Genomic DNA, 9,251 nt, shown 5'->3' on the forward strand with positions numbered 1-9,251 from the left:
AGCATAACACATCCAATGCCAGTATCCGAATTGACGGTATTTTATATCAATTAACACCGGGTTTGGTACAACTGATATTCTCAAAAAATCCCATTGCTTACACTAAAAGCGATTTGCAAATGTATAAAAACATTTTAATTCAAACTTCTGCTCATCTGACTGGGAACCGCAGTAAAATAAAACAGGGGGAAGAAAATACACTAATATAATTTCTAAATTGTTCAAGAACGCTAAAGGATTAGAGTTGTCTTTGAATGAAAACATTGAAAAATCGTACAAGTATTGGAACAGTGCCGATGAGTTAATCGATAGATTACGGTTATTATTATCTTCACAAGCGGCCGGGAATACTGCACACGGAAACGAAATAGTTTCTATTTTTGAAGAACTTTATGAGGCCAAAATAATTAAAAAAATTCCAAATGTCTAAAAAACAAATTGCCAACGAATTGCATAGACCTCGCAGGTTAATATATCCTAGGCGTTCTGTAGTGCTAAAGGGTCGTGACGACCTAATACAAATTGACCTAGTGGAAATGATACCCTATTCCAGAGAAAACAGGGGCTTCAAATATATTTTGGTTATAATCGATTGTTTTACTAAATTTGCATGGGCGAAACCACTTAAAACCAAGTCTACCGGAGAAGTCGTTAAAGCTTTAGAACCTATATTGAGCAAAAGGAAGATAAAAAATCTTCAATCGGACAACGGTGGAGAGTTTTACAGCTCTAAGTTCGCTGCGCTCATGGCCAAGTATAATATTAATCATTATTCGACGTATAGTAATCTCAAAGCTTCCATTTGTGAGCGACTGAATTTAACACTTAAACTGAGACTATATAGACAATTCACAGCTCAGGGCAATCATAAATGGGTTCCTATATTAGACTCTATTGTAAACGATTACAATAATTCTAAACACAGAACTATACGAATGAGCCCATTACAAGCAGAACACGATCCAAGCAAAGTTATTATACATAATCGCCCGAGTTGTAAAAACTCCATACCCAAATTCCAGGTAGGCGATAAAGTAAGGATCAGCGCCAGGAAGGCCGTGTTCGATAAAAGCTTTGGGGTTAACTGGTCATATGAAGTGTTTACAATAATTAAGGTTTGTCCGACCAGACCGGTAACGTATTTACTAGAAGATTATCAACATAATCCCATAATGGGGGGTTTTTACACCGAAGAGCTAAAAAAGACTCAATTTCCCGATGATTATCTGGTTCAAAAAATAATAAAGAGGAGGGGGGATAAAGTGTTAGTGAAATGGATGGGTTTTGGAGCTGAACATAATTCTTGGATAAAAAGCAAAGATTTGATAAAATAAACTTCAGTCACAAAAAACGGCTGGATATCGTTACAAGTCCACAGATTGTATTCCAAGTCTACAAGTATATATCAATATGACATCTGCCATAATAGATTTCCAATGTGTCCTTGGACCTGATTCTAAATACCTGATTAAAGAATTATCTGTAATATGCATTGAAAATCTAAGTTTTGGTCATTGGATATTTAAATATTCGTCGTGCATGGCCCAAGATCCAAAGTCCCGAGGTGTCAATCGCTGGCTTGAAAAACACTATCATAAAATACCACTGGACGTTGGCGACGTCGATAGCAGCGACATACCGACTATACTTAAGGCTCTACCGTTTCAAATAATTTATGTAAAGGGATTGCAAAAACGAACAATTTTACTCGAGTTTCTTTCGGACCGGGAAATAATTAACATGGAAGACTTTTTATGTCCACGCCTAGACGAATTGTCAACCACACAAGATCCATATCCTTGTTGTCTTTTTCATATTAATTCGGTTTCAACACAATGTACATTTTATAGAGGTTTATTATTAAGAAAATGGTGTTTGGATAATATTATATAATAAGTCGCGCGGGTCACCGATTATAGTAATCGATTCTACGAATGTCTTAATATTATGACTTGTTACTACATAGTTTGGTTCACTCGTGTTATTCATAATTGTATATATAAAATTGCACTATTTTTTGAAATAAAACTATATGTTATTATATTATACCTGATGTGTGTTTAATTATTATTAGTATAAGCGGATATTAAATATACTTCCCTTGATCGATACCTCCTTTTTTTTTTTCGGCTAGTGAAGCCTTTTAAGAGTTCTTTAGTTGGGCATAAATACCGTTCGATTAGTGTACATTTATCAGTTGCAAATGTTCAGCTCGATCGAAGTATTATTTTTTGCGTCATCGACCGCACACATCTGCAAAATGCAACCTAAAGTATTTATTGATAAGTGTTCAACCGCGGGTGAAAACGAGGAGCTGGAGGTAACGCTTTCGGCTCGCGAAGAGTTTGTTGAAGCGTTCGGTTTGCCCGACGGCGGCTTCGGTCTGCGTGGTTCAGACGGCATACTTCGCGATCCATTTACATATCTGGACTATGAAACCGAGTCCGCTGAGGACGATACCGAGGAAGAAACCAGTGAGGAAGAGGAGGAGGAGGAGGAAGAAGAGGAGTACGACACCGATGAATCTGAAGGTATTTATTTAAATTATATTTTCCACCGTTCTACCTAAAAAAATCTAATTTTATCACTAAATATTGGTTGCTCGTTTCCTATATTTCTTACTAAACTACAAAAATCAAATTTATAATTTGTTTTTAATATTTTTTAGTGCCCATTACCGATGGAGATATGGACTATTTCATGGATTATAGCGGTGATATGGAGAGGAGGATACGTTCAGCTGAAGTTTCTTTGGAAGACTTTCCGTGGCCGGGCGCCTACTTGTTCCGAGATCGGTGGTCGGTGAGCGAACGTGCGTCGTTTGCAGCTGTCATATTTCACATCATGCACGGGCCCGACTCCACAGCTTATACGACCCTAAGGTCACTATACTCAAATACCTGGCCATTGGATGCAAGTCGAGCTCTAGCGTGCGGTGACCCAGTCCTGTATTACCGCCGAATACGCTACAGGACGCTCAGGTATATTTTTTATGATACAATGGCTTCGGTTGGGTTTAATACGGGGGACCTGGTGCGAGCTAATTTTTTTTGTTACTCGATGGAGGAGATTTTGTTTTTCCTCAATCGATGGCAAAACAATTTTATATGGGATAATTACCGGGAGACGACCATGCGCATAATCTTACCCTCAGGGAGGGTAACGCGTCGGTCTATGTTCGTATGTAATACGGAGAGATCGACGTGCCTCAATCCTGAGGCTACTTTTGTGCATGTGGTTTCGGCTACCCGGGAAATACCCAATAAAATCAGGTTAATTCATGAATTATCCCAATTTAAGACGTGTGAGGGATGCGGTGCTAGACTGCAACTCTGGCTAAGCCAGTCAGATGTTTTTGCCGTGGAAGAACATTTTTCCAATGTCCCCTCACATAATATAATATTCCACCTATTTAATAGACTCATTAATTAGTCTATTAACTTATGTTGATTTCTTATGTATGTATTTTTTTTATTTTTTTATTTAATTTTATTTGATTTATCTGTTATTGTTTACTATGTACATATTAAAACCCAATTTTATAGTAATATTTGTATGTTTTATTTTTTTTTTTTTTTTTTTATACATATATATATATATATATATATTTTATAATAAAATAATGTCAACAATATGTTTTTATAATAATAATAATGACATAATTATAAACGAAATAACTAGTTTTCTTTATATTTATTTGTTTAAACTTTATTACTACTTCATCTACTAATACTAAAAATAACAATAATGACTTAGAGTATGGTTAACTACAATATCGTATATTACCATTAAACATGATAGTAATAATATTATTGTTTGGTGAACAGTTATAATACATTATTATTTTTGGAACATTAATGATTAATATTTACAAGACACTTCACATGTTTGTTAGGTAATAAACACACAAAATAATTACAATAATAATACAAGTAATAATATTATGAAAAGTACGTTATTGTTTATTTAAATGGTGTTATTCCGTTTGTTAAATTGTTAATGAAAACGGAGTAGGTAGTCGATCACCTCGTCTCATTCATTTCTTCATCATCACTACCGGGTTGCTGCTCACTGTAAATATAAATAAATAAATCATTAAGTATCTATAGTATTATATATATATATATATATATATATATAGCGGTCATGTAAAAGGTTACTCACGTTAATTTGTAATGGCCGTGAGCGAGCGTATGAATTCTATCAGGTAAAATAAAACGTTTGTCATCGTGCCAATTAAGTGTCATTTTCATTGTTTTTATTGTTTTTATATCATGTTGAAATGACCGTATAGAAATATTCTCCCTATAAGGTGTGTACGTAGGGTACTTGACGGGTGTATTGACGGTGGCGGCGGTCCCCTGTTCGTGAATGTGTTGGAGTACGGCTCTCCCGTGTGTCCGAGCTGTGGCCTTAGCATTATCAATTGTATCTTCTTCTTCCAAAAACAGGCAGGTTTTAAAGTCTTCCATTGTCAGGTGATGTTTTACCACGTGACCTTTGATGCCCTTCGCTTTAATTTTTTCATCCGTCCTCTGTGCATCCACTGACTCCTTTTCAAAGGCATATGTTTTTGGTCTGAGACTGATAAACTCATAGATAGTTAACCCGTTGGTCTCGTCAGAAAACAGTCCGGGGATTTTTTTCTTAGCGATAGAATAGGCTGGATGATTGTGGGGAAGATTAGAGGTATCGAACCATTTGAGTAAATCAGGGTTCGCCGACACCTCAGCATAAAAATCTTCAGTCCTAACTAAGTAGACGAGAGAATCTAAAATAATAATACTTATTATAATTTATGTATACAAAACAAATGATTAACCAGCATTATTTTATAATCGGTTTCTTACCTGTATCACCGTATATTATGTGTACGCGGTCCTTAAAATATCTCTTAATGACGTTATAATGAAATTCGAACATTAACGTCTTGCTAATTTCTAGTACCGCGAAGCCGACATAGATAGGTTTGCAGAAATTTATGATTTTATTATCAAAGGAGATGGCGGCTAAATTTTCCCCATACGTGGTGCAATTCTTAAAATTATGTTTTTTAATAAGTTTAGCGGCTCTTTTTGGGGAATTGACCAACTCCATATTCATGCGTAACCGCATTCGTTCCATCATTTTACCTAATTTGAATATCATGCTAAAATTAATAATTATTCTAATTACCGACTGATATTTTTTGGTTACTCACCAAATACGGAGTTATTCATAAGTTTGAAAAAGTCTTTTTCAAAGTCATTGGATGCTTTTTGTCTCAACTTCGTATTCAATTCTATATATGGTGCCAGCCAAGCCGATTGATTGAATTTTAACACTCTGTGTACCTAAAACCCCGTTAAAATTAATGACTTATTTGTGCTGTTATTATTATTATTAATCTTACCTTTTCGACACGCAGTCCGTTGGCGATCGCTTGTTTAAGGTTTAGGTAGTGGACAACGTAATTAGTCTTTTTGTCAAACGTTGTGAGCAGTTTTTTTATTTTTGACCCCGGCGGGCATTTGGTTTCTGGTAAGAAGGGAAGCTCGTTATGCTCATCGTGTAGATGTTTTGGGTATGTTATATCCACTTCAAATACCAGCCCTGTTGGAGATTTTTCATCCAAATCTTCAAGTCTCCTAAGGGATGTCTCGGGGTCCTCATCCAACCATTGAAATCCAGAGTGGGGCATATTCTGGGAAAGGCTCCATCCGTATAAATTGTTGACATCTTGATAAAGAATCCAGCTGTCAGGTTTATTCGGATCGTATCCAGGCGTCTTTCGGTTGTTAGCCTTAGCATATTTCATAGTCGAGAATGTCATTCCTCCCCGAATACCTCGTTCAAAAAATAACATCATCTCATAATCACTTAGAAGCTCCAGCTCTATACCTGTGTACATCAGCATTGACTGAAAGCTGAGTCCAGGGGCAGTGTAGTAATGACAGGGGTCCAATTTGTACGTTCTCATGCATAAGTCACGGAAAGCTTCAAAAACGTCGCATAAAATTACAGTATCAATTTTTAAATAAATGTCTGAGTATTCTCCCAAAGTTTTGCATTTGAAATAATCCCACACTCTCACAGCATGGTCGTAATCGTTTTGACCTATATGCGATTCGGTTAGCTCGTTAAAGAATGCGTCTTTAGGCGGAAGCTTTGTTTCTTCTAACCTATCCCAGTCACACGTGTAAGAGTATGGGTAAAAAGATTTTTGAGTAACCAGGCTCAAATCACATCCGGCAAATGTCTTGGTTGTTTCCTTGAATAACCCCATGTCACATTTTCGTAAATTGGTAGTCAGGGCAGCCAAACTTGATCCCATAAACCGAAAGCTGTCGACGAACCGTACAGAAAAAGTGTTTGTAACATATTTTGAAAATGAAATAAACTGTTCTTCTGTGTTCGGTATAACGGAAATCCTTTTGTCTGTGTTTCCAAGCTGTTTTATGAGGTAATGTGAATCATAAGAACTTAAGTTGTGAAAAAAACAGGGGACGAAATTCACCGTTTTAAGTTTTAAGTTACACTTGTTACACAGCGTTTGTCGGAAATCCCCCGTAAGATGATCGTGGTCGGCGGTTTTTAGGTTTTCTTTGGTGAACGGACACTTGCAGAGGTCACACAGAGTTTTGGCCATGTGTATAGAGGTCTGCTCTTCGCTCATCATGATGGGGACGTTTGTTTTCAGCAAGTCTGCAATTTTTTCGGCTTCCTTGGACACGTCTTCTAAAAACCGACTAGCCACCTCGTTCGGCCCTGAATCTTTTGTCCCTCGGAACAAGACTAGCGACTGTCTGATATTGTATGCATCTAACAATTCTTTTGGTATGTTATCTGCAGCTTTGACGACAAATGCATAGCTCATAGCCTTATGTTCGTGTAGAACTTGAGTATTCTCACCCATGTGGTCTTCAGATTTCACTAAAAGGCTTTCGAAGTCTGCGTAAATGGCAAAAGGGACTCTTTGGGTCTTCTCCCATGATTCGAATTTTAGTTTTGACCCCGGTTCAGGCATGAGTGGAAGTGCTGGTTTGTGCTCGCCGCAGATTTTTTTATGTAGATCCAGTGCTTCACGCCCGTGTGGCTTGTGGATCTTTGGTATAAAATTGAACCCAGTAAAACACCGCTTACAATGAATCATTTTTGCGCAGTTTTTCGTTTGTTGGCTCTGAATTAATGCACTAAAGTTCCTTATACATGTATAATGGCAATCGCCCTCTTTGTTTGTTACAATAAGTAGGTCGTGGTGGTCATTTTTTTCTTCTTGGACAACGCGTAATGGATATACTATGTGTTTAATTGTGTTGTTTTCGTGACACGCTTTTAGCCCAAACACATTAACGCTAACGGTTGGATTTGTTTTCTCAAATATCTTAATGTCCTTTAGCGGCGTCGGGTATGATATACCTGAGAAATCGTAGTGGTCTTCGATTGATGTGTATTTTGTCCCAATCCTTTCTTTGTGCACTCCGTTAACCCGTTTGGCTAATATTGCCCATTTAAAGCACCTGTTGTCGTGGTTTTGAGGGTTAACGACAGCGTATTTGGATCGTATGTCTGCAGGTAGGGGAATGTATGACGATCCACCGAGTGGTGTGTACTTGTATACACCTAGAAGGAGACCGTCGATTGCCATAAGTGAAAATCCGCTTCCTTTCTCGGTATACCCCTCTTCTTCTGTGAGTAGGATATTAAAAGCTTCTTCGATGACTGCTTCTATGTCTGTGTCTTCAAACAGTTCGGTGGCTTTCGTTTTAAATGATCTGTTTTCAGCGGAGTTATCTTGGTGTGGGATGTTGTATGTGGCCTCCAACTTAAGGTTGAACTTAATTGGATTTGCTCGTACACACTGCTGTAGCGTATCGGTTAGCTCACCTTTAATACAATCTAGAAACTTTCTATAACTAATCTCATGTTCAACGTTTTTCCGGTAAAACCATCGAATGTTATCTTTTAGAGCCGTTCCAATTTCCATAAAGCCAGGAGTATTAACTGTCATGAGTCTTGTTTTTTTCATGCGTTTCAATTTAGCCGAGTTATCGCCTGTGGAACAATTGGTTCTTTTGTTATCCGAATTCGCTGGTCTGGATGGCCCCGCCGCATTATCTAATGACCAAATTATAGTATTACTAATTGGTTGTTTCCTAACGTAATGTGTTATTAGTGTATATCTTTATTGTTATGACTTACCGATTGTTAACGGTTCGTTTATCACCATACCCATTGCCTCCTTGTAATCGATACCGTGTTTGACCAGATCTTTAATTAAATCGATCTTAGATTAGTTTTTATTTACTTTTCGCTATTTTAAAAAAAATTTTACTTACGGTGTTTGTTCTGCACGTGGTTGGACAAATCATTCTTTTGAACGTACGACGCTGAGCATAACCGGCAAGAAAACCTTACACCATCGTGGGCTTTCTGGTGACGCGTTAAACCATGTTTAAATGAAAACGATTTTTCACACTTATCACAGGAAAACATTTTGGATATTATGTGTTGCACTATGATAACCGTTCGACAGTACTTAATCGTAAGCTGAATTCTACTCCGTATTTATACTCTCAAGACCCATAGAACCCCACCTGTTACGCCCTTTTCCCTATGTATTATTTTCTTAACTTGTTTGTTGTTTATTAAAACTAAGCTTAATTTATTTTTAATGGGTTGATTTCGGTTTTACTCGTCTTTCTATTTTTTCTACTTACATTAGGTAAACGATACTTTCGTTTTACTGTAAAATCATGTTTTGTTTCAAAGCACCTTTTAATATATATTGTAATATAGTCGATGTCTAATTATCATTTTTTCGCATTTTCCCCTTTTTCCATTGGAATAATATGTGTTAACTGTGCCAAAATGATTAAAACTAAACTTAATTCGTTTGTAATGGGTTGTTTTCGGTTTTAAATCGATTTTCTATTTTTTCTAATTACATTAAGTAAACGTCGTTTTCTGTAAAATCATGTTTTGTTTCAGAACAACATCATATATAATGTAATAGTTAAGTCGATGTCTATTTATCGTTTTATTATTAGCACTTTTCTCTTTTTCTGTTGGACTATGTGTTTGCTGTGTTAAAAATTAATATAATGCCTATAATTATTTTTACACCTGCAATCGTTAGACCATCGCCTCCGGCAATTGTTGTTTTCACCGCCTTTGACAATTTCTAATCGTCGCGAGGAGAACGGAGGACGGGGGGGTCTCCAGGTTTCCAGGTTTCCAGGTGTCCCCATACATACAAAATCTACCTACTA

The 9,251-nt window shown here is 36.8% G+C and overlaps 2 protein-coding genes across 2 annotated transcripts; both read right to left on the reverse strand.

The window, feature by feature from the left end:
• Positions 1–4,022: 4,022 nt before the first annotated feature.
• Positions 4,023–5,086, reverse strand: LOC126842613 (uncharacterized). The gene is made up of 4 exons (XM_050579654.1): positions 4,851–5,086; positions 4,433–4,771; positions 4,165–4,312; positions 4,023–4,071 (listed from the first exon to the last, which is right to left on the reverse strand). Exons 1-4 carry the CDS (start codon positions 4,921–4,923, stop codon positions 4,023–4,025), a joined length of 609 nt encoding a protein of 202 aa, XP_050435611.1. The 5' UTR covers positions 4,924–5,086.
• Positions 5,087–5,192: 106 nt separating this feature from the next.
• LOC126842614 (uncharacterized) lies at positions 5,193–6,499 on the reverse strand. The gene is made up of 2 exons (XM_050579655.1): positions 5,393–6,499; positions 5,193–5,333 (listed from the first exon to the last, which is right to left on the reverse strand). Exons 1-2 carry the CDS (start codon positions 6,311–6,313, stop codon positions 5,193–5,195), a joined length of 1,062 nt encoding a protein of 353 aa, XP_050435612.1. The 5' UTR covers positions 6,314–6,499.
• Positions 6,500–9,251: the final 2,752 nt, after the last annotated feature.

This window comes from Adelges cooleyi, unplaced genomic scaffold (assembly GCF_023614345.1).
Source record: "Adelges cooleyi isolate 19-005CV unplaced genomic scaffold, UGA_ACOO_1.1 ACOO_flye_CR_arks_rails_tigmint_CR_PRNA_550, whole genome shotgun sequence".
In the NCBI taxonomy this organism is placed as follows: Eukaryota; Metazoa; Arthropoda; class Insecta; order Hemiptera; family Adelgidae; genus Adelges; species Adelges cooleyi.

Bases quoted from the DNA above. Each gene is read 5' to 3' on its own strand.
- LOC126842613 (XM_050579654.1), bottom strand. From the start codon at position 4,923: ATGTTCGAATTTCATTATAACGTCATTAAGAGATATTTTAAGGACCGC. The intron at 4,772-4,850 runs GTAAGAAACCGA...TTATTATTTTAG, and splicing joins CATAATATACGGTGATACAG to ATTCTCTCGTCTACTTAGTT. The intron at 4,072-4,164 runs GTGAGTAACCTT...TTATATTTACAG, and splicing joins CACGGCCATTACAAATTAAC to TGAGCAGCAACCCGGTAGTG.
- LOC126842614 (XM_050579655.1), bottom strand. From the start codon at position 6,313: ATGGGATCAAGTTTGGCTGCCCTGACTACCAATTTACGAAAATGTGAC. The intron at 5,334-5,392 runs GTAAGATTAATA...ACGGGGTTTTAG, and splicing joins ACGGACTGCGTGTCGAAAAG to GTACACAGAGTGTTAAAATT.